The sequence below is a fragment of the Micropterus salmoides genome, unplaced genomic scaffold (assembly GCF_014851395.1).
Source record: "Micropterus salmoides isolate LMB-PRFRI ecotype aquatic unplaced genomic scaffold, ASM1485139v1 Ms_hic_scaffold_12, whole genome shotgun sequence".
NCBI lineage: Eukaryota > Metazoa > Chordata > Actinopteri > Centrarchiformes > Centrarchidae > Micropterus > Micropterus salmoides.
Window position 1 is genome coordinate 35,483,009 of NW_024040263.1, and position 24,983 is coordinate 35,507,991.

The 24,983-nt window shown below is 45.6% G+C and overlaps 2 protein-coding genes across 2 annotated transcripts; one reads left to right on the plus strand and one right to left on the minus strand.

Annotated features, from left to right (window-relative positions):
- Nucleotides 1-1,216: 1,216 nt before the first annotated feature.
- LOC119899893 (EGF-containing fibulin-like extracellular matrix protein 1) lies at nt 1,217-10,688 on the minus strand. Its single transcript, XM_038714724.1, has 7 exons — nt 10,598-10,688; nt 9,209-9,254; nt 8,527-8,811; nt 6,933-7,052; nt 5,656-5,779; nt 4,292-4,484; nt 1,217-4,072 (listed from the first exon to the last, which is right to left on the minus strand). Exons 1-7 carry the CDS (start codon nt 10,676-10,678, stop codon nt 3,911-3,913), a joined length of 1,011 nt encoding a protein of 336 aa, XP_038570652.1. The 5' UTR covers nt 10,679-10,688; the 3' UTR covers nt 1,217-3,910.
- Nucleotides 10,689-12,185: 1,497 nt separating this feature from the next.
- On the plus strand, nt 12,186-19,241 carry LOC119899899 (opsin-5-like). Its single transcript, XM_038714737.1, has 6 exons — nt 12,186-13,043; nt 14,183-14,388; nt 14,518-14,617; nt 15,987-16,091; nt 16,171-16,394; nt 16,823-19,241. The coding sequence occupies exons 1-6, from the start codon at nt 12,911-12,913 to the stop codon at nt 17,306-17,308; spliced, it is 1,254 nt and encodes a 417-aa protein (XP_038570665.1). The 5' UTR covers nt 12,186-12,910; the 3' UTR covers nt 17,309-19,241.
- Nucleotides 19,242-24,983: the final 5,742 nt, after the last annotated feature.

Below are 24,983 nucleotides of genomic sequence, written 5' to 3' on the forward strand. Positions count from 1 at the left end.
AGACCTTTTTTGCAAACAGAGTGGGAGAGATCCAGAAGTCCACATCAGTTGAAGACTGGAGATGGATTCCAGGTGAGCAAAACGTTGCTGACCTCACAACAAGAGGAGCAACCCCAGAAGACCTGAAAGAGGACTCTGTGTGGCAAAATGGCCCAGAGTTTTTGAAACGACCTGTTGGGGAGTGGCCGACAAAGTCAGCCAGAGATGTTGCTGCAGAAGCTAAAGAAGGTATAAACAAGCTCCAAAGGAAATGTTTTACAGCAGCACTGACCCGAGCACAGAGGGAAAAAAAACAACATGCTCTACCTACCACTACAATGCCAAGGTTCCCAATCTCTAATGAAAAGAAGGACGATCTGCAAAGCATCCCTAGTGGGAAAGGAGGGGACCAAATCCAAGTCAGGAGACCACCTTCTGGTTCTTCAGTGAGGAAAATCCTGGACATAAGTAGGTTCAGTAGTTTAACCAAGCTGATAAGAATCATTGGCTGGGTGTGGAGAGCTGCCACAAGATGGAAGGAAATGCTGGTCAAGACCTCAACCACAAGCAAACCAAAGAGGAAGGAAATTCCTTCAGCTCTTGAGATTAAGTCCAGAGTCAAGGGAACTACACTCACTATCATCGAATGTGAGGATGCGCTCAGGGATCTCTTCCTTGCGGCTCAAATGGAGGTAGCCTTACCTGACACCACACTCAGCAGGCTTGCTGTGGTCAGGGAGGAAAGCACTGGACTTTTGCTCTGTGGAGGAAGATTCCAAATCTTTAATGAAGAAAAAACTGCAGTACCAGTCCTGCCTTGTACATCATGGGTATCCACTCTTCTAGCTCAAGAAGCCCATAAGGCAAATCATGAAGAAATTGCAGGCACACTCCTCCGGATGAGAAGGAAAGCATGGGTAGTAAGAGGCCGGAAACTAGTCCAGAAGATTGTTGATAACTGTGTGACATGCAGGAGACTTAAGGCCCGAAGATGCCAACAGATCATGAGTGACCTTCCATCGGAGCGAATAACTCCAGCCAATCCATTTGAGTACACGACAGTGGACCTATTTGGACCTTATGAAGTGAAGGATGAGGTGAGAAAGAAAGTGAGACTCAAAGTGTGGGGAATCGTCTTCTGTTGTATGGCGTCCAGAGCCATGCATACAGACCTTGTCAGTGACCAGTCAGCTGAAGGCTTTCTTCTAGCCTACCAAAGATTTACGGCACTGAGAGGACATCCGAGGAAATTGTGGTCGGATCCTGGGAAGAACTTCGTCGGAGCCAGACCTGCCCTCAAAGAGCTCTACATGTTTCTGGACCGACTGGAGAAATCAAAGCTTGAAGATGAAGTCTCCAAGCATGGCACAGAATGGAGCTGGAAGATCCATCCAGCAGACTCACCTCACAGAAACGGAGCTGTTGAGGCTGCTGTCCGGATGATAAAGCGAGCTTTGCACAATCTGGGGGGTGATGGAGTCTTCACATGGGGTGAGTTTCAAACTTTCCTTTATATGGCTTCCAACCTTGCAAATGAACGACCTATTGATGCCAGGACTCAGAGCCGGGAGGACTGTGTGGAATACATCAGCCCAAATTCGCTTCTGCTCGGAAGAACTGGACACAGGGGAGATCCAGAGACCTTTGATTTTAAAGGCTATCCTTACAGAAGATTGAGAATCATCCAAACAGAAGTTGACCGATTCTGGAGGAAATGGAGCCAGTTAGCCGGACCAAATCTGTTTGTCCGGACCAAGTGGCACACCGTTCACAGGAATGTGGCAGTTGGAGATGTCGTCTGGTTGGCTGACCAGAATGCCTTGAGAGGTCAGTTCAGGCTTGCCAGGGTCATTGACGTCAACACTGACAGGAAGGGAATTGTGAGGGATGTATATCTCCGATCCTTCCCCAGCTACCCAGTCGCAACTGTGAAACCGACTAAAAAGATGAAAAAACACTCAACCAAGATACCTGCAACAGTTCTTCACAGGGATGTCAGACGGATAGTTGTCCTACTTCCAGTTGAAGAGCAGCAGTAGCAACAGGACCAAAAATGGAGTAACTAAATCCGACACGTCACAGTTCTGGTGTGACCTCCTTGGGTTGAAGAACCAGGAGGTCAAGTGGGAGATGTTGTGTCAATTTATGGTTACTTTGCTTTAGTTGTACTGAGCAATCCAAGCCTAGATTCACCCAGGGCTCTCAGGGCACTCCCAAACTGCAGGGGGCAATCATGCAACAAAAGTTGGTGGAACCAACTTTTGGGGAAGTAGCTTTTGGGACTATATTTGCCTGCGCACCCACAGAGAGAGCATGGCATTGAAATGTTTGTAGAGAGTTCGGTTGGTTCTCTCATTTATTCCTGGAAAAGGACACTATGATTACAGCTCCTGATCACTCAAAGACGCAACTGGTAGGACAATTTATGATTGACTGTGTTTGAATATATTGAGTTTTAAATGTTCAGGTTCTGCTTGGATTGTAATTTGCAATTTAAAATAAGTAATAGGGATTTGTTATGTGAATGTTGAACTTGATAGAAGTAACATGTGCATGAGTTTAATTATGGGATTGGTATTTTCTTGTTAAAATCCTAGGTTAGACTGAAGGATCGTGTTTAGTTTGGTTTGAAGGTTCAATAGCATTTATTTATTACTTCTGTGAGAAAGTGGTATTGTGATTTATGTGTGACTGATTCATGACTTATCTGTAACTAATTCATGTTTTGGTTTGTGCATTTGAAAGGTTATCAACCTATACCTACTGTCCCACACTGATCTATCAAGTCACATTCAAGAAACTATACCATATTATTCCATCACTGGTCTATCAAACCATCTCAAAGAAAATAAAGAATCAAGAAGTGAAAAGATTGAGTTGTCCTTTGCGTTCTTCAGAGAGAAAAGCAGTTTTCAAGTTTGGGCTGAGCTGTAATCAATTAAAAACACACAGAACTTGACAATGAGCGTCAAATAACTACGTTTTGTCACTTTTTCTGAAAGCGCTGGTATTGGACGCCCTGTGATGAGGACGTGGAAACGTGGCCTAAATGTTTGAAGTCAGATGTTTACGGCAAACTGTTTAACATTTATTCTTTAAATCTCGCTATTTAAAAGCTACTAGAACTTATTTCTATTCCCATTTTATTAGTAACTAAGTGCACATGTTTCCTATTGAAATCTTTCAGGCTCTGCAGTTTAGATGTCACCTATTTAACTCTTACTGGTAACGATTCCATTAGTTACTAGTAAGAGTTAAAATGTTCATCAACAGACTGTCATTAATGAATGATTAGTAACCCAAAACAATGAAAATGTTACTACTGTCTTTTGGAACGGGAAAATTGAGTACTAGTATCTAATCAGTTGTTTCTAGTAAAACAGGAATAGCTACTAGTAACTAATGGACGAAGTCCTCCAACCTAAACGACAACTTAAGTCGTTTTAACGAACCTCCAAATACGACTCATATTAGCGTTTCCTGAAAGCGCCCCTACCTGTGAAGGTCAACGCCTTTACGCTAATATAGCTAGCTAGCTAAAGTAGCTAATGCTACTTAACCTGTTGAAGACGGGAACTGAACGCCGGTCTCAGGAGAAACACGGCTGACTTGCTATCCCACCGCCACCGGAGTACAACCTTCTGGTTACTTATAATACGTGACGTCTTAGTCATGTGTTGTGCTGTATGGACACTAGAGGGCGCTGCCACAATAAACATACACAATAGTAGCTTCTAATTAGTGAGTAGAAGGGTTGAAGGACTAAATGTTAAAATGGTTCACTGCAGATGTTTAAATCTTGAAGCACTTTCCTGGAAGAGTCCAGGTTTCACAGCAAAGACGAACTCAAACTAACGGAGCCACTGGAAGAAACATGTTCAAGGCCTGGAAAGTGTCCTGGAAACAGATTCCTGTGAAACTGTGGAAGATTCTAAAAGGCGTACGGACCAACGATGATGGTGAGGCGGAGCAGAGAGCTGGATCGATAGCTGAGGCCGGAGTTCTGCGTCACCATCTCCAGGTCCAGGACGTGCTCTCTGGGACCAATCAGAGGGCGCATCATCACCAGCATGGCGCTCACGTTACTGGATCGCTGCAACGACAACCATCATCAGAGACAACTGTCTGAGAACGGGTTACTATTCCAGATTACAAATCAGACTGAAGATCACAGTTAACGTCTTGTTAAAGAATTAAGAGTCAGAACAAAGTGAAGTTAAGATGATCCTCCTGAAGCTGGTCAGGTTAGCGGAGACGGGAGTTTTTTGGTGTTCTAGAAATGTAAGTTATGTAAGTATGTTTGGCGTCTCACCCTGAGGAAGAACTGTCCCTCCTCATTGCCGGCTTTGATCCGGAAGGTGTTGTGCATGTTGGGGAAGACGCTGGTGGCCTGGATCTGGAAGATGTCCGCCGGCACAGAACGCTCCGACGTGATGCTCATGTACTTGTAGACGATGGTGGGAGGAAGTCCTCTGCACGCGCTCAGAGACTGACAGCTGCAGCGACTACAGACAACACATCAACACAGTTACGATCCAACAGGAGAGTTTCGTGTCATACAGCTCTGATGTCGCAGGTCTGATGTATGGTTAGCAAGATGTCTATGAAGATTCTCAGTCATCCAGGTCATAGTTATCCAACGAAGGTTGCCCTTGATTTTAACCTTCGTTGGATGTATGGTTCAGTGATCAGGAGACTCTGTGGGTCAAACCCCCCGCAGTGTCCCAGTCACACCCCTCCTGGACCCATCAAACCCTCCGCAGTGTCCCAGTCACACCCCTCCTGGACCCGTCAAACCCTCCGCAGTGTCCCAGTCACACCCCTCCTGGACCCGTCAAACCCCCCGCAGTGTCCCTGTCTCACCCCTCCTGGACCCATCAAACCCTCCGCAGTGTCCCAGTCACACCCCTCCTGGACCCGTCAAACCCCCCGCAGTGTCCCAGTCACACCCCTCCTGGACCCGTCAAACCCCCCGAAGTGTCCCTGTCACACCCCTCCTGGACCCGTCAAACCCCCCGCAGTGTCCCAGTCACACCTCTCCTGGACCCATCAAAGCCCCCAGAGTCCCAGTCTCACCCCTCCTGGACCCATCAAACCCTCCGCAGTGTCCCAGTCTCACCCCTCCTGGACCCATCAAACCCTCTGCAGTGTCCCAGTCTCACCCCTCCTGGACCCATCAAACCCTCTGCAGTGTCCCAGTCACACCCCTCCTGGACCCATCAAACCCTCTGCAGTGTCCCAGTCACACCCCTCCTGGACCCATCAAACCCTCCGCAGTGTCCCAGTCACACCCCTCCTGGACCCATCAAACCCTCCGCAGTGTCCCAGTCACACCCCTCCTGGACCCATCAAACCCTCTGCAGTGTCCCAGTCTCACCCCTCCTGGACCCGTCAAACCCTCCGCAGTGTCCCAGTCTCACCCCTCCTGGACCCGTCAAACCCTCCGCAGTGTCCCAGTCACACCCCTCCTGGACCCGTCAAACCCCCCACAGTGTCCCAGTCTCACCCCTCCTGGACCCATCAAACCCTCCGCAGTGTCCCAGTCACACCCCTCCTGGACCCATCAAACCCTCTGCAGTGTCCCAGTCACACCCCTCCTGGACCCATCAAAGCCCCCAGAGTCCCAGTCACACCCCTCCTGGAACCGTCAAACCCCCCACAGTGTCCCAGTCTCACCCCTCCCCGTTCTGGACGTAGGGCTCCTGGCAGGGGTTTCTGGGATAGCAGCGGTAACCTCCGAAATAGTTCCAGCACACCTGGTCCTCGTGGCAGTTTGGTCCTGTTTCACACTCGTTAATGTCTGTGGACAGAACCAGAAAGTCGACATCAGAACCATAACACATTTTAGAGAAGCAGGTTCTAAACAGGTCAGTTCGCCTGCAGGAGAACACATGAATGATAGATGTTAACTAATGCATTAACACTTAGGAGGAAGAGTTCACCTCTTTTATTTTGGTAAACCCTCCTCTTGTGTCTAAACTTGCTTCCTGGTATAATTTTTGAATGTGGACTCCAACATCTGTAAAACTGTTGATTTGGTGAAGTTGTGATAATAAAAATAAGAAAGCATTCATTTTTGAATAGACAGACTTTAACTGCTGTTAAATCTTTTCATTTATGTATGTGTTTATTTATTTGTTGGTGTTGTTTGTTTTCTCATTTCTCTGTTGGTATACATGCTCCCTGTACTGTTGTTGTGTTTGTCATATAATATTGTGTTAATAAAGTGTTTTTTCTAACTTTGCTTTCTGACTGTGTGCTCCGTGATGGTGTGATAAAGTTCTTACTTAGTGGGTCTGGTCCCGCCCCTCTGACCCAGTTTCCAGCCTGGATTTTCTAGATCATCTCTTTCCCCTTGAACGTTGCCTGTTTTTTGGACATTGGATTTTGGATTTGTTTGCTGGTGTTGGATCTCTGACCTTGTTATGACCTTTGCCTGCCTCTGTAACTTGACTTGGTTTTACCAAATGGGCTCCAGCCCCCAGCGACCATGTACACAGGATAAGCAGTTGACGATGGATGGTTTTACCAAATGTGTTATTTATTTTTTGAGGGAAAATGCACATTTATCAACATCGCTGTAAATATTTCCACATTAGCCAAAAATATATAAACTGTTGTTGGCCAGATGTTAACCACTGAAATGATGTCAGTTTGTGGCTGCAAGTAGTAATAATGCCATCATGCTAAATGCTAAGCTACTGTAACAGTAGCACTACAAGCTCAGAAGTTACTCAGTGATGTTCAGTCACACAGTTTTCACTTACATGTTTAAAAATCACAAACCGTTAATATCAAACTTAAAACAAGGTAAAAATATTGGATATTTTGTTGGATATATTGGATATATAAGTGCTCTAAAATACCGGACGTGTTAGCTGCAGGCGCGTTGGCTGCAGGTGTGTAGGTGTGTTGGTTGCAGGCATGTTGGCTGCAGGCGTGTTGGCGTGTACCTTGACACATGTGTGTTCCCTGCACCTGGTATCCTTCAGGACAGACACAACTGTAGGAGCCGGGCTGGTTCACACACCTCCACTGACAGATATAGGACGACTGCAGGCATTCGTCCAGGTCTGAGAAACAGCGGACAGCAACAGATGACAACAAACCATCAAACAGCAGACTGTGTGTTAAACTGAAGGTTTCATGTCGTAAAAACTTTACTCACTCTGTTGCTCGGCTGTTGCTCTAGCTGCGCTTTAGTTGTCCTTTAGTTGCTCTAGCTGTTCTGTTGTTGCTTTAGTTGCTCTAGCTGTTCTGTTGTTGCTCTTTAGTTGCTCTAGCTGTTCTGTTGTAGCTCTTTAGTTGTCCTTTAGTTGCTCTAGCTGTTCTGTTGTAGCTCTTTAGTTGTTCTTTAGTCGCTCTAGCTGTTCTGTTGTTGCTTTAGTTGCTCTAGCTGTTCTGTTGTTGCTCTGGTTGTCCTTTAGTTGCTCTAGCTGTTCTGTTGTTGCTCTTTAGTTGTCCCTTAGTTGCTCTAGCTGTTCTGTTGTAGCTCTTTAGTTGCTCTAGCTGTTCTGTTGTTGCTCTAGTTGTCCTGTTGTTGCTCTAGCTGTTCTGCTGTTCTAGTTGTGCTTTAGTTGTCCTTTAGTTGCTCTAGCTGTTCTGCTGTTCTAGTTGCTCTAGCTGTTCTGTTGTTGCTCTTTAGTTGTCCTTTAGTTGCTCTAGCTGTTCTGCTGTTCTAGTTGCTCTTTAGTTGTCCTTTAGTTGCTTTAGCTGTTCTGTTGTTGCTCTTTAGTTGTCCTTTAGTTGCTCTAGCTGTTCTGTTGTAGCTCTTTAGTTGTCCTTTAGTCGCTCTAGCTGTTCTGTTGTAGCTCTAGTTGTCCTGTTGTTGCTCTAGCTGTTCTGTTGTTGCTCTAGCTGTTCTGCTGTTCTAGTTGCGCTTTAGTTGTCCTTTAGTTGCTCTAGCTGTTCTGCTGTTCTAGTTGCTCTAGCTGTTCTGTTGTTGCTCTTTAGTTGTCCTTTAGTTGCTCTAGCTGTTCTGCTCAGAATCAGAAGGAGCTTTATTGCCAAGTAATTTGCTATGGTGATAAGGTGGTACACGTAGACAAACATACAGTCGACATAAATAAATGTAGAAATATAAGAAATATGGAAGAACAACATTACAGATATATACATGAGCATTATTCTGGGTCTGTGCCGTGCAGAAGTAACGCAACGGAAGAGAATATTGTGTACATGTAAATATATAAACTGACAACATAAATATATACAACAACAAAGATCAACAATCTGTTGTTGTTGCTCTTGTTGGCCTTTAATTGTCCTTTAGTTGCTCTAGCTTCTCTTTAGTTGCTCTAGTTGTCCTTTAGTCGCTCTAGCTGTTCTGTAGTTGGTTTTTAGTTGCTCTAGCTGTTCTGCTGTTGCCCTATTTGCACTTTAGTTACTCTTTAGCTGCTCTACTTGTCCTGTTGTTGCTCTAGTTGCCTGCAGGTGGTCTGTATGTGGCCCAGCCCTTCATTTAAATAACCACAGTTGATCAGAAGACTGCTGACCCTCACCTAGTGACTCGAACCTCTCTGATTGGTGCTCTTCTTTGTCTCTCACCTCTGCAGAAGTTGAACTCGTCTGCGGTGAATCCGATTGGACATGTGTAGAAGGTCTGCCCGGCCTGGAGTCTGGTGATCTGGTAGTTGCCACGGTGGCTGGGCACTGCAGGGATGGGGATGAAGTGTGGAGGAGGGGGGGGGCGGGTCACGGTGGGGGGGTCCTCCTCGCTGTTGCTGATGATGATCTGGGCGTTCAGCGGCAGACAGAAGTATCCACCGTAGTGGTTGATGCAACCCATCCCTCCTTTACAGGCGTCTGGCAGCGTCTCGCACTCGTTGATGTCTGGGAAACGTAGTCGGATAGACGGCACTTACAGAGTAACCTGCACAGAACCTTGTAGCTGCTGGGGCCCCTCAGGGTTCTGTGTTGGACCCCCTGCTCCTCTCTCTTCACTCAGTCACACGGCTCTGTTATTCAAAGGCTTGGCTTTTCCTCCCAGAGCTGAGGTAATTAATGACTAATACTTAATAACTGATTACCTCACCAGCCCACTGGTCGGCCTTGTGGAAGAGATTGTTTCATTTTTGGAAAAGAGAAAAACCAACTGTTGTTTTCTTTAGAATGAGCCTTCTGACTCTCAGAGTTGGATCTTAGTCTCTCAGATGGTTTCTGTGGCCCTTTATTATTTGTCATTGATCTAAAATCATTGGTCAGAGACCTGCAGCAGGGTGTGACTCACCTTTACATTCCTGCTCCTCCAGGTTGAACTCGTAGCCCTCCGTACACTGTCAGAGAAGAAGGTTAGTTATCGATTAGTGATGGATCAAATGAACTGGAGCTGCACTCATCTGACAAACGTCACATCCTAAAGATCTGTGACTGTTACCGTTTCAGTAATCCTGTGAAAATACCTGCAGGCTGTACATCTGGTTTAAAGATGTTTCATTGTAGCATAAATACAGGTTACTGTTCAACTAAACACAAACTTATTTATGTGTTTGTCTCGGTGTTAGCACGGTTGCCTCGTGGCTCGACCTTCTGACCCAGGTCCTGGTTCAGATCTGGACTTGGTCCCGGGTGCTGCACAGTGGATTTGACTGTGAATGTGATGATCAAACTGAACAGGTCATTTCACTGAGTTATGTTTTGTCTTCTCTGATTTACTGAATGTTCCTGCCTCAAAGTCTTGGAGCAGGCAGACCAGGTTTTGAGGATCTGGACCTGCAGCTCTTTTTCACAACCATCAGTTTAACCCTTCAGCTGCTGCTCATCAGTCTGTTCAATTGTTAACTTTCTGTTACTTAATTCATCCACATTTACTCCAGTACTTTACTTTACTACAGTTTTGAGGTACTTTTACTTAAGTATTTGAATGTGCTGCTACTTCTGTCTGACAGCTTCAGCTTTTACATAAGAAACATCTGAAACATGATGTAGAAAGACATTCGACCTTCTGCTCCATTAAAACTCAGTCAGTAATAAATCACACAGCACTCTGACAGGGATCGTTCTGTACAGAACAATGAGATGAGAGACGCCGCGGTTCCTCGCGGGTCTTTTTCAAGTAGCGACTGTTAAAAAATGATAAAATATTCTTTGTGTGGTTCATCAACTGTGAGAAATTATCTGAAAGTCCCGCGAGGTGCGAACAACTCGGCACAACACCAGTGAAGCTGGAGCTCCATCTCTTCAGCAAGCGTTCCTCTGCTGCCACCGCACACATCCAGGGTTAGCGTTACAATCTAGGATTTATTCACACACTTTAAAAACATTTATTGTAAGTGTTATTCTTTTTACGTGTTTATTTACAGCATTAAACGTTGAAATGTAGATTGTAACAGGCTATATATTAACTTATTGGGAATAAACTGGTAGTTCTGTGTAAAATCAGACGTTGAGAACCCCCATGTCGCCAAAATGGCGTGATCCTTGTTTCACTGCGAGATTGATAGTTGAATCAGGCATCGAATCTTCTACTATTGGGGGTCAGCCGTGTGTGTGTGTGTGGTCCACAGTCTAATTCCTCATATTTGTACACACACCTGGTAAATAATTTGAGTATTTTTGCAGAGTAGTTTTCCCAGTACCGCTGATAAATATCAGTGTATTATCTGATCAGTGGACTCACTGCGTAGGTGACGGGTTCGTCCAGCTGCTGAGCTGAAAGCATGAAGAGACTCAGCAGGAGAAAAATCTGCAGAGACTTCATCCTGAAGATCAAACTGAGAACAAAGAGTCACGAACACAGTATTCAGAGGATTTCACTTTGCATTATGGGAAATTGTGCTGACATTTACTATTTCACTGATAAGGATTCAAGTCTGGATCTATTCATATTTCTATAAGAAGTATTCAGATGCTAAACTTCAGTGAAGTACAAATACACACTGTAAAAGTGCTCCAGTGAGAACATTACTAACGTAAAAGTACAATCAGGAGAATGTAGTTAAAGTATTGAAGTGAAGGTACTATCTAATCTGAAACCATGAAAAGTTTTACTTGATAAATGATTTCCCAGATCAAAGTAGTTAATAATTAATTTTCTGTTGATTAAATGAATAGACGGTTTCTTTACTTTAGAAATGTGTTAAATTGTTGAAAAGTTTGATTAATAACAAAACACATTTCATAAACTCTCCCTGTGTTTGATTCTGTAAAGCTGTCAGATAGATGTACTGCAGTATTTAGTGCAGTACTTCCCTCTGAGGTGGGTACAAGTAGAAAGTTGCATGAAAAGAAAACACTAAAGTAGCTACTGTAGTACTGATTTGTACTTGCAGTACTTGAGTAAAGTACTGTGTTAACAGGCTGAAATCTGAACCGTCTGTTCAGGAAGTCCTGAGAAGTCCCGCGGTCATTAAACGTGTCTGCAGCTTCATCAAAACACAAATGGTTTAAATTAAAATCTAAATCTGATCAAACAGATTCTGGTTCCGGAGTTCCAGGTCTAATAATCTGCGGACTGTCTCTAGTCCTCCTCAGACCCTGGTCCTCCTCTGCACACGGACCTACAGCAGGACCATGGTACAGGTATCTGAGGTGAACAGTGAAGAGGTCTTACCTGGACTGTCCTCTGCCGGTCTCTGAGCTGTAGGTGTGTTTGATCCGGAGGAGCGGGAGGCGGATAGACGGGCGGGGTTTGTGTCTCAGCCGCTGCAGAGACCGGAGCGGCGCGATGCGGTGCGCTGCCGCCCCCTGCTGCTCACTGCCGGAACCCGCAGCCTGGAGGAGACCCGGGACAGACAAGAACCAGAACTTTATATCAGACCACAGAAAAGTTTCTGACTGGCAGAAAATATCAGTCCCACGTTCAGGACTTTCTAACAGATTCATGGAGCATTTATTTAATATTCATTAGGGAGACCTGCGGGTTTGATCCAGACTCTGGAAAGAGTGTTTGACTTCATGCGGCGCAGCGCTGACCTAACGTGATGCATGCTGGACTTGAAACAAGGCATGCTGGTTAGAAATTGTGTCTTACTTTCGCCGGCGCTGCAAAACGTCACCATGTCACATGACACTGAAACCTCGCGGCAGCCAGGCGGCTGCAGGGAACCTCACTATCGCCTGGTCAGTCACTGATCTTGAATGCACCTATTACCCCCCCCCCCCGACACTCAGGGGTCAAAGGTCAGGCTGAAGCAGGCCGTCTTCCTCACGAGTTTTTCATAATCATAAAATCAATCAAACAAAACTTTATGACAGACTCCAGATCCAGATCCTTTCTGTAGCGTAAACATTTATGGGCCGTTAAAAATAGTAAAATACACCAAACATACTTCGTAAATACGCTTAGTTTTACTGCACAGTGCATCACCATCCATCCATCGTCAGCCGCTTCTCCTGCGTACAATCCCAGCTGCCATCGGGCGAAAGGCAGGGTCCACCCTGGACAGGTCGCCAGTCCATCGCAGGGCGATTACATCATCCTGTTTATTGATATTTGTATCATTATTATATTTTACCCCTCTCTCTGGAGCTCGATGCATGTACTGCACGGTCAGAGGTGGTACAACACCAGGTGGCTTAATGAGAAGAAGCTTTGGAGTCCTTGAATGATGAAGTCATCCTGAGGGAGCTGCTGTCAGAAATAAAACTGGACTAAAGTCAGTAAATAAATCACAGCATGAAGTAGCAGAAAATGGAAATGTGTGTGTGCTGTAGATTCCTCGTATGTCCACACACCTGGTCCTGAATCAGGTCAAAACAGACAGCAGTGTTTATGACATCATCAGTCAATCGGCCAATCCGATCCCCGGGGTGCGTTCCAATACGTGCTACTGCTCTTCAGGATTTTCCACCGCGTGACCTCTGAGCTGTGGTCTGGTCTCCTGCTGAGGAGCTCAGAGCTGAACCAGGATCAGGAGTCTATAATTATCTCAGATTAACTGCAGAGCAGCTTCAGCAGCGGCTCCTCACACGCTTCACTCCCAGCACCATCATGTCTGTCCGCAGCGCCGCCGCCGCCGCCGGCCCCCCCTGGAGGAACCACAGCTTCATTCTGGGGGGGGGCAGGGACCCTCCTCTGACCGACCAGGGCGAGACCATCATCGGAGTCTACCTGCTGCTGCTGGGTGGGTCCACGCTGCAACACACACACACTGCAGTACTACACAGTACTGAGTACTCAGTCTTCAAACTGCTACTTTAAATACTTCTGTCAGAGGAAAACCTCGTATCTCCAGAAACATTAAAGCCGCACTAACCAGCAGAAACTCTCATCAACACCTTTAAGTTTGGGACCAGACAGCAGCAACACGCTGCTTCATGGCGTGTTTGTGTCAGCTGGTGAAGGTGAGTCCAGGTTTCTCTCTCTGATCGGATCACAGACACCTTTGATGGATGAACGTGTGAATAATGCCACTCAGTCTCCTGATGTGAGGTGACTGGTTGTTTACAGGTGTGTCCTGGGCCTGTGTGCAGTCTCCTCTGGTCTCGGGGTGTACCGGGACTCAATTCAACCCGGGACCTTGAGACGGAGAGGCCTTTTATGGAAGCGCCGTGTGGGGGGTGCAGAGAAAGACATTTTAATTTTAATATTTAGTGTTCATTCATTAAGACCTTCAAGAAACTTTATTATGCCTGTCTCTTCAGTTTGTATGAGCAAGGCACCGCTGCGCTGAAGAAGACCAGGTCAGGCAGCCCGAGTCAGTCAGTGCTAAAATAGTGAAATGTAATCAGAAACTATGATGCAGTCTCATAAAATAGAGCTGTGTGTGCCTCAGCTGCAGGAGCCTGACTCTGCGGATAATTTGGCTCATTCAGCGGCCTCTTGTGCACCTCACATTTCTTTTTCCTTTTTCTTTCTTTTCCACATTTACCAGCTCTGAGTCCAGCCCCGACACAACGTATTGAGAGCAGACGCAGGCAGCGTTCACTGCAGCTGACCGGCCGGCGCAGTCGCAGATCTTTTAAAGATGAACATAAGAAACTGACAAATAAAAACCGGGCCACTCAGGATTGTTCCCAAAATTCCAGATGGCCGCCCCTGGCTGGTCCGGCACCTTCTCACCTGTAAATCCTGTTTGATTGTTGTGTCTCTGGATCTCAGTGTCCTGGTGCACAAGGACACAACAACATCCTGACACTACCCACATGCCTCAGCACAAACACGTCAGATGTTCTTTGAACAGATGCAGGTGGTCTAGAAGCAAGTATGTGTCCTGCAGACGTGGACCTGATCCAGTACCTGTTGTCTCTGTGGTTCTTTCAGGTTGGCTGTCCTGGTTTGGAAACAGCATCGTCCTCTTCGTCCTGTACAGACAGAGAGCCACCCTGCAGCCCACAGACTACCTGACCTTTAACCTGGCCGTCTCTGACGCCAGCATCTCAGTGTTCGGCTACTCCAGAGGCATTGTGGAGGTCTTCAAAGTCTTCCAGAACAGCGAATACATCATCTCCTCCATCTGGACCTGCGAGGTACCAAACACCTGAAACCCACCTGAAATGTTTAGATGGAGATAAGGAGCTTTGTTGGTCGGCCACCCCTGGTGGACCCTGAACCCGAAATGGGACACACCTGTTACCTGTCCTGTTTGTCTCCTGCAGGTGGACGGGTTCTTCACACTGGTGTTTGGTCTGGGCAGCATCCTCACACTGACAGTCATCAGCATCACCCGCTACATCAAAGGATGTCACCCGAGCAGAGGTCCCAGTCCAAACCTTCATATTTACACTTTAACTAGCAGCAGCAGGAATTTGGGGGGGGGGGTAGAAAAGTCTTAAATGTGGAGATGGTGTCTGCCTCCTGAGCCCAAACTGGAATCTGGTTCCACAGGAGAGGAGCTTGATAGCTGAACGCTCTGGCTCCTAGTCTACTTTTGGAGACTCGAGTTTAACATGAGAAAATTACAGGTCATCCAGGTTTTAACATCCTGAAGGCACATTTGAAGTTTAGCTAACTGATTAGTTTCATCTGGCTTGATCGATAGATATAACTGAGTATCATCTGCATAACAATGAAAGTTTATGGAATATTTCCTGATAATATTGCCTAAAGGAAGCATATATAAAGTGAAGAGGATTGGTCCGAGGACAGATCCTTGTTAAGGACTCATAGTTTTGATAAATAGGACTTAAACCAGCTTAGAGCGGTTCCTTTAATGCCAATGAAATGTTCCAGTCTCTGCAATAGGATCTGATGGTCAGTGGTATCAAATGCAGCACTAAGATCTAATAAAACCAGTACAGAGACAAGTCCTTTGTCTGATGCAATAAGGAGGTCGTTAGTAATTTTCACCAGTGCTGTCTCTGTGCTATGATGAGCTCTAAATCCTGACTGAAAATCCTCAAATAAACTATTGCTCTGTAGAAAGTCACACAGCTGTTTAGCAACTGCCTTCTCCAGGATCTTAGAGAGAAATGGAAGGTTAGATATAGGTCTATAGTTGGCTAAAACATCCGGATCAAGTTTGGGCTTTTTCAGAAGAGGTTTAATTACAGCTACTTTAAAGTACTGTGGTACATAGCCTGTTGATAAAGATAGATTGATCATATCTAGTATAGAGGTGCTGACTAAGGGTAAAACATCTTTAAGCAGCCTAGTCGGGATGAGGTCTAAGAGGCAGGTTGATGGTTTAGATGAAGAAATTATTGAAGTTAGTTGGTAAAGATTGAGGGAAGCAAAACAGTCTAAACATATATCTGGTTTTACAGCTGTTTCTAAGGTTCCTGAGTTTAGAGATAATTTGGTGCCAGTTGAGGGCAGGTCTTGGTGAATTTTGTCTCTAATAGCTAGAATTTTATCATTAAAGAAGCTCATGAAGTCGTAACTACTGAGAGCTATGGGAATACTTGGCTCAATAAAGCTGTGACTCTCTGTCAGCCTGAAACCTGGAGTTTCAAACACTGAAACATTCAGAACGTGAACAGATTTAGTTTCCTCGTCAGCAGCTCCGGCGTCTTTTCATTCTGACAGTTCAGAGGTGGACAGATGGTTTTTATTAGTCTCTCTATGATTGAAGTTGACTGTAATCTGAAAAGGATAAAGAGGTAAGAGGGTGTTTGTTGTGTTTCAGCCCGTCACATCAGCAGGACCAGCGTGTGCTTCTGCCTGCTCTTCATCTGGATCACAGCTGGGTTCTGGTCCGGAGCTCCGCTGTTCGGCTGGGGGAGCTACACAGGCAGGAAACCATCCAAGCAAGATTCTGTTTCAACCTCTTCAATGCTTTACCTGACCTCTGACCTCTGACCCCTCTGCAGATCGTGGGTATGGAACCTGTGAGATCGACTGGGCCAAAGCGACCTACTCAGCCGTCTACAAGTCCTACATCATCTCTGTCTTCACCGTCTGCTTCTTCATCCCGGTGTTCATCATGCTCTTCTGCTACGTCTCCATCATCAACACGGTGAAGAGAGGCAACGCCCTGTCCGCTGAGGGAGACCTGACCGACCGCCAGAGGAAGATCGAGCGGGACGTCACCATAGTGAGTCTTTACCACTGCTCAGCGCTGCTAGCATTATCGCTAACGGGAAGATGTGACATAATGAATAAAGCTCAATGGAGAAATAAGAAATGAATTCAGCGCTGAAGAGCCAGACGGGCAGAGATCCAGTCCTGCAGATCGCCGTCTGGCGGTGACATTATTCGACTGTTTTCTTAACCCTGAATTTGTCGCCTCACCTAATCGATCAGCGTTCTGTCTGCAGTTTGAAGTTGTGATGTTAGAAACCGTCTCTGCCTTCCACCTGTGCCTCCAGCGGATCAGAGTGTAGGCGGCACAGAGAGCGTCCGAATCAGGACGCTGAGCTCAGCGATGGCGGCCGGACTCACTCTGGTTTTCTGGTTTCAGTAGAAGGTTTGAGGTTTGATGCAAAGTTTCTAATTGGTTGAATAATCAATCGTCTCCTGCAGGTTTCCATAGTGATCTGCACGGCCTTCATCTTGGCGTGGTCTCCGTACGCCGTGGTGTCCATATGGTCGGCCTGTGGCTTCCACGTGCCCAACCTCACCAGCATCTTCACCCGCCTCTTCGCCAAGTCCGCCAGCTTCTACAACCCCCTTATCTACTTCGGACTCAGCTCCAAGTTCCGCAAAGACGTGGCGGTCCTGCTACCCTGCACCCGCGATGCCAAAGACACCGTCAAGCTGAAGCGCTTCAAGCCGAAGGCCGATGCCCACGCCCGGCCCGCCGCAGGGGGCGGAGCCAGACTCAAAGTTCCTCTGAACTGGCCAGAAAAGAAGTACTCGCCCGGGAACCAGCCTAACCTGGTCCCCAGCCCGGACTCCGGGATGGGAAGCCCGCCCTGCACGCCGCCACCCGTCAACAAGGAGGTGTTCTACATCGACATGCCCCGCCCCTCTGAGCCCAGCTTTGAGTCTGAATGTGAGAGGCTCTGATGACCTCGGCGGACCTGGAGGATGCCATGAACTCGTGACCCCTGCTCAGTTCAGATGACGCCAGCAGGACGCTGATTTCACCAAGTCGTGACGCCCAAAGTAGAGAAGAAGAAAACGACATCACTTAGTTTGTGCCCAACTTGTAGACCAGCTTCAGGTCAGCTGACAGACCAAAGTGTGGGGGGACCGGAGGTCGGACGGTACCGGGGGTTACCACATCCGCCCGAATACAAGCTCCCACGGCAACTTTCCATGATCCGACTTTGACTCTCGTCCCACACGGTTGGTCTGACGGCGAGTCCTCAGACCTGAAACACCTGCTGAGGTCTGAAGGACTTTCTCCTCGCCATCAGCGCCAGAAGATCCAGTCTGTTTCTGCCGGAGGTGTGGACTCGTGCAACTCGACTTTGACTTTAACACCAGTGACTCGTGACTTCACTTGGACTGGAGCCTTCAGACTCGACCTGACTTGGACCCTCACAGAATATAAATGACAAAGAATTCAATAAAAGCTGTCACAACATCGACACTTGATTTAATTCATGAAATGACCCGACGGGTGTCTCTGCCTGTTTCCTGTTCAGGTTAAAACTTTATTAAACAAAGTTTCTTTCGATTTGAATCTTGTCAAAAATATGAAATGGTATTAAACTTGGTGAAGAGCACAGCGTGACTTGTTCAGGACTCGAACTCAAAGTTCAGGACTCGGACTTGCCTGTCTGTATTTCAGTGATCAGTTTTTTTTCTACCCGACCCGGGTTAAATGCAGAAGATCCTCCGTCCTTCAGGCCTCTGCACCTGCGCAGGATCCAAGGTCAGTTTATAACATCTGACTCTGGACGCAGAACTGGGTCCTGGACTCTGGGGTCCAGTCCAGGTTCCTGTTCTTTCCTGCTGACAGAGATGAACTGAAGGATGAGTTTGTTCTGGAGGAGCCTGAAAGTCTGTAGATGTTAAACTGAACCAGGACCAGGTGTGAAGTTTAGCTCTGTGTTGTGGGAGAAAACTGTTCATTTGTATTTAAGGTGAAAATTAAGAATAAAAACGTTGGTGACAAACCCGACCTGTCCTCCGACCTGACAAAGGGCGTTTATGCCTCCTAAAACCACACGGTTTTAAATACATAATTTACGTTATAACTGTTTAAAAAATTGGTTAGCGGCCCGTTGGTTCTTTTTCTGTACCGACACCATGATGGCCCAATCACAACTCTCACTGGCCACTTACATTATTTTTGTGTCAGTAATGTCTACAAGTAATTAAATGTCATTAACATGGTCTGTCTGTAGCTACAGGTGTGGTCTGCTTTTAGGCCACCCGCCTGAGCCAGTCAGTGGTCGGAAGTGGTCTGACGGCTTGGCTGTAGCCCTGATTCAGACCAGCTTACATGTAGGTTTCAGCCCTGCAGCCTGGGAGGAGCCGGATATCATATCATCAAATGAAAGAAAACGTTTGAAACATTAAATGATCTTTATTTTCACTGTAACGTTCACGACATTCACTTTGATTTCAAACTAAGTGCAGTTACTATTTTCAGCCACTAGATGGCAGCTGTACCTCCTGAGACAGGACTGTTGGCAACGCCACACTTTTTTTAACAACTTTATTTGAGTTTGCAAGAATGACACAAGTATAAAACAACTGTAACAGTAGAAAGAATCAAGTGCATGAGTTGAGTAAGGGACTAAATGAAAACTTTAGATACAACACAAGCTGCTGCAGTTCGAATTTGCTTTTGCTTTTCAGACCACTGAATTAAAATGATGTAATGTTTGAACTCTTTCAAAGACAGCAACGTTTCTTATCTGTTGATGAATATGAAGAAGTGTTTCTCTGTACGTTATCTTCTGGCCAAAACATTCTTCCAAAGCAAAACTTTCAACAATATTATCAGGAATAAAGCCACATCAGTTTTGCCTGAAACTTTCCACAATAGGGTGATACAGATGTTTCTGGACAGTCAGCACAGAAGCTACAAGTCATCCCTTTAAAGGAAGTGTCTCTGACTTTACTGGTGATTAAGTATTGATTACAGGAGTAGAATTTAAGGTCATTCTCCTCTGTTGGTCCTCCGTAATTAATATACCAAATATAGTATTTCATTTTTTATCTGAATATTACAAAGAACTGCTTTAGAGCGCTCTTGTGTACTGATGGAAACTGATTTCATGCTTTGGTGTAAACTGCAGGCGATGTTTCCTGTGCAACTTTGAGGTGAACACAAGTCTTTAGTCCTGACACGTGCAGACCAGTATCCTCCTTCTGGACCTGCATCTGTGGCTGGTTAGCTCGTTCAGTTAGCCGTGCTGCTAGCGGTTCTATCAGCTGACTCAGGACTGGATCCCCAGTGGTCAAACTGGCCTCTGTCGGTCTCGGAGGCTGCGCTCGGTCCTGGTCCAGCTGCTCACTAAGAGCCGGAACCGGTCCGCTCAGAGTCTGCATGATGGGGTGGGGGGGCGTAAAGACTCACTGGGCGCTGCTGGAGACTGTAAACGCCAATCAATACCTGCGACACGTCCCTCCCCAGCTTTGTGTTTCTACAGAAACATGTAGTGTTCCACCAGAGACGCACAGAAACTTTCTGCTTAAAGTAATCCCTATGAGTACTCCCAGATGTAATCTGATTACATCTTTAGTTTTTGTGCTGCAACAGAATACAGTTAGGCTTTTTTGTATCCTGATGACGTAACGCTGTTACATGTAATCCGTTACTCCCTGGCCATGGGGGACACGAGGGATCTGAACCTCATGTGTTAAATCAGCGGAGCGCTCCTGGAGGGGCTCGGCCCCTAATGTTTATCATAATCTAGCTACACAGGTCCAGTCCTCAGTGATCAGCTGACGTCAACAACAACAAGTCAGAATAACACCCGAGTGCCCCTATTTAGCTTTTAAATAAGCCTCATACAGAAAGGTAATAAATGCTTTGTAACACACTGTGATGTAGAGGTACGCAGCTAGAAGGACATTGTGTTAGTCAACAGTTCAAAGTCTTCCTTTGTTGTGTTGTATGTTCTTATTCTTTACCTGTTTCTACAGCAGCAGCCTCTTACAGGCGCCGACAAATACAACATCATAGCTTGTTGTAAACGAGTCCGTGTTCAACAAGGAGTCACCTGGTAGAGACAGATGCATATGTAATCTCCCTATTCTCTAATAAAGAATATTCACGCCAATGTGGATTTGGATTGTAATGGTAATTCCAAACATATTGCATGTAACCCTGGACTCAGGGAGACTCATCTGTGCTGTGGCTCTGAATCTGTGTAAACGTAACAGTCCAAATCTCTCTGTTCTCTGTGGTATCCAGACTTCAGGGACAATATGTCTCTGTGGGATGATAAGATTGGCCCTAAAGCTGGATAAATAACAGGCTCACTCATTGGAGCACACGTACACGGCGTATGTGTTTTGCTGTGAGTCCTTCTGCAGAAGACTTGAATAAAACTCGCAGAAAGATAAGTGTTTAACTGAGCTGTTTATTTAAAATCTCAAATTGCCATCACAGGATTTATTATATTCTATTTAGTGACAGAGGGCAGGGCAGCGTCTCTTCAAGCGCTCAGGAATGTCGTCAGCCAGATAGACAGGACGGGGAACCGTCTCTTCGGATGGAGCCGCCAGCCGCCTGCATCCAAACAGACGAGACAGAACGTGAGAGAAGAGAAAAGGAGAACGGGGTTTGGGTGGGAGGGAAGAGGAAGAGAACGGGTGAACTGTGCTTAAATACTTTGAGCAGAAACGGGATGTGTTCGAGGCGTGGTCTTTGTTCCCGAGTTAACTTACTGCCCCCCCTCGTTAAGGGTTAGGCAGACACGTTAAATATGAAATATGAATAACATGAATATAATAAATAAAAGCTCCCCCTTAAAGTCAAAGTAGTTTGATCCTGGCTTCATAACGCTGCTGCCAAGATTAGCCGTCCAATCAGGCTCATCGAATCTTCAACTATTCAGGGTCAGCCCAGGAAATAAGCTGGCTTCAGTCCCTCGTTGGTCCGTTAAAGATAATGCTGCAGCCAGCACGCAGCTAGCTTAGCTTAGCATAAAGGCCGGGTGTGTCTGAAGTAACTCTTAAAGTTCACTAATGACCACACTGAGTTGTTCCGGCTGTAGCTCCGTGCTGGCCGGTCAGACAGAGAAGCACCAAGCTTCTCATCTAACTCTCAGCAAGAAGGTGAATCTGTGGATTCCCCAACATTTACAACAAGTCTTTTATGTCACAAGTTCTTCACAGTGAGCAGCCTGAGAGAGAACTGAAATATACCTGAACGAGAGTCGTCCTGCTAATCCACCTCCATTGGTTCCTCCTCATCAGGCGTCGACGGCGGAGTCAGATGAGGCCCCGTTCCTGCAGGGAGAACATCTGCCTTTGGTCAGTCATTCATAAACGCACGGTACTCGATTCAAACAGAAACTTTTCCTTTAGCACTGAGTAATGCACCAACTCACTGAGGCCTTCAGTGTTTCTGATCAGGCTGTTAACATGCACTCAAATGTTCACTGTGAAAAAGCAGATTAAGGTAACAGTATTCGTTAACAGTTTGGACTCCCGGGTCTCCATGGGAGAGAGGGCCCAGGATGTAAGTAGACTGCAGAGACTCTGCAGTCTACTTACATCTGAAGGACAGAGGACACTCGTTTGAGGACCACCAGGTGCACATTTTAGACAGAGAAGATGGATGGTTTGAAAGAGGTGTCAAGGAAGCATCTACACCAGGGTTGAGAAGCCGTCATTGAACAGAGGAGGGGGTCTACGCCACCACTTATCCCCCACTTACAATGCTGTCCTTTCATCACTTCCCAGGAAACTCAACAGACGTAACCTATTGGCCTCAGGTGAAGATACCAACGATGGTCGTTCAGTCTCGGCCACAGGTAGTCTTAACGACCGTAACGACTGTCGTCACAGCAACAAGGAACACTAACGAACCAGCGGTATCGATGACCCGGGCCAACGACCCCACTGAGGTCAATAGCTGAGTTTCCCTGCCAGTCAGTCAGAACTGAAGAAGTCCTTTGGATGAGGGACGAAACGTCTTCCAGTATCTTCAACCAAGTCCAGTTGCCCTTGATTTTAACCTTCGTTGGAGAACTATGACCTGGATGACTGAGAATCTTCATAGACATCTTAAAGTAAAATGTTTGCATGTGCGAAGTGTAGCGAACCCGACAGGAAGAGTACAGGATTTACCTGAGAGGCCTCCTCCAGATGCCGTCCCATCAGGGGCCACCTGACCAAAGAGCAACAACACACAATCACAGCTACATTAAAATGATATATTACATTACTTAAGACTTTATTTTAATGTCATGTTGAATGTGTAACTTTAACTAGCAGGTAGAGGACTCACCTGGGATGCAGAGGTTCCACTGGGAAATTCCAAGGTCAAGTTGGTTCCATGAGGAAGGTTCAAGAGAGAAATCTGCAATATCATAAAAAACACTTTTCGTATATAAAGTGTATCATATTTACCATATTATTGGCGGGCAGTTTTGGCGAGGATCCATAATCACAGAGAGAATGAACGTGTTTCCCTTTTCAGTGTTTGTATAAACTTTATCTAATGTGTGGTTTATAAAGGACTGTGGTGCAGAAACAGTGACAGTGTTTCACACTCTTCGGTCACATTTTCAGTGTCAGTGGCCAAGTTTTACTGAATAATTCAGTAAATATCATTTCTTAATAAATCTAACTTTAACTTTAACCAGCAGGTAGAGGACTCACCTGGATTATAATGGTTCCACTGGGAAATTCCAAGGTCAAGTTTGTTCCACGAGGAACGTTCCAGAGAGAAATCTGCAATATCATAAAAAATACATTTCGTGTATAAAGTGTATCATATATTATTTGTCAAACCAAACCAAATAACAGCACATTACTTAAGACTATATTTTAATGTCATGTTGAATGTGTAACTTTCTCTAGCAGGTAGAGGACTCACCTGGGATACAGCTGCATTGGGACAGCTCCTGTTGGTCGCTCTAGTAAGGGAACACTGAGTGTAAATGATTTTTACCACTTCTAAGTTTAAAAAGCTGCTGCAGTTACAGACCATGGTAGAACAATCCAGTATGTTGCTGTCTACCATTATTTGGTAGTAATTAAGTGTATGCTTCACATTCAGCAGCTTGTGAAAAAATAAATTGTGTCCAAACCAGCTTCTTGCCCAAAAAGCATCTTTGTTTACAGCCACTTTTTTGTCTATGCTCCATCATGTGTAGTTTATGTAAGTGCATCTCAGAGCTCACAGACAGTAATGCTGACACTCCTCCCCGTCCCTTATGCTCTGGTTGGCTGGTATTCTTGATGAGGCCAAACTCTAATTTAAAGCCATTCTCAGGTTACGAACGCCTTACGTCAGTACGGCTACACCCTTCATTCCCAAGATTAAATTTACTGTATTTTCCAGTTCCCAAAGTCAGCACTGAAGTTGGCCATAGAGCTTTTATAAGTCTGCACACGCTTTACTAAAGAAACTGTCAGTATGTCTTCTGGCCGTCACTGTTTTGGAACATTTGTGTTGGACTCATTCACAAATTTTTTGATAGTCTTTCTTTAAGTCCGCATCTCTGCAGACTTTGCCTGAGGGAATTACCCACAGTTCATAGCGTTAAACACGGTATTACCAGGGGAAGGCGATGTTCACCTCCTCTCCACAGGTAATTGTGAAGGGATGATTTTACTCAGCTAGAGCCTGGATTATGTTCAAATCGGACAGGCTGTCCTTCGGTGCCTCGGCTGTTAAGAAAGTAAAAACTGTCAAATAAAAAACGCACAATTGTTTTGGCGTGGTCAAGGTAGCGTAGCGTGATATGTTGCAAAGCGCTGTCCCGTTAAACCCCCTTGTTCTTGTTAGTTGCTCTTTCCATTTCTGTTTACCTTCCCCTGGTGACCCTGTGTTTAACATCCCAACGCTATGAACTGTAATTCCCTCAGGGGTAGTCTGCAGAGATGCTGCCTTACAGAAAGTGCTCATAATAATAATAATAATAATTACAATCATACATGCACAGATGGACAAATCATTTCATCAAGCACAAAGACAGACTTTCTGTCAAAAGTTACGTTACACTAAAGTATTTTTTAACATTACTGTCCTTTGCTCTCCCTCTGAAGACAATATTAGTGAAAAAAGTCCATCAAGACAAACATTATTCAAGAGAAGACACCTGTTACGTCCAGATTCTCCAAAAACAGTCGCCTAGCCATGCAAGGAAAACAAATACATAAAATACTTCATCAAAATATATCTGTTGTATATGAACAGAGTTCAAGTTCAACGTCCACTTAAAACTTAGAGGCTTTAAAAGTTCACAGTTAAATACAGAAGGAACAGATCTTCATCTTCAGCTGTGAGTCTGCTGATGTTGAACACAAAATGCTACCACCAATATTAGCATGCTGCTGAACAGCTAACGTTATCCGAAAGTTAGATGGTTCGTCACATTACTTCACTAAAGCAATACGAGCATACAAAACAGGCGCAGCCAAGTTAGTATTAGTTAGTTAGTTAGTATACGGATCTGCCGGTGAACACCACAGAGTGAGACCCAGTCAGTAAGTTATAGTAAGGTTTTTATAATATTCAGTCTAACTCTCTGACTCTTTTAGTCACTAAATCATCCAGTAGACTTTAGCTCTGCTAGCGGAGCCTCTGTGGAAACATAGGCCT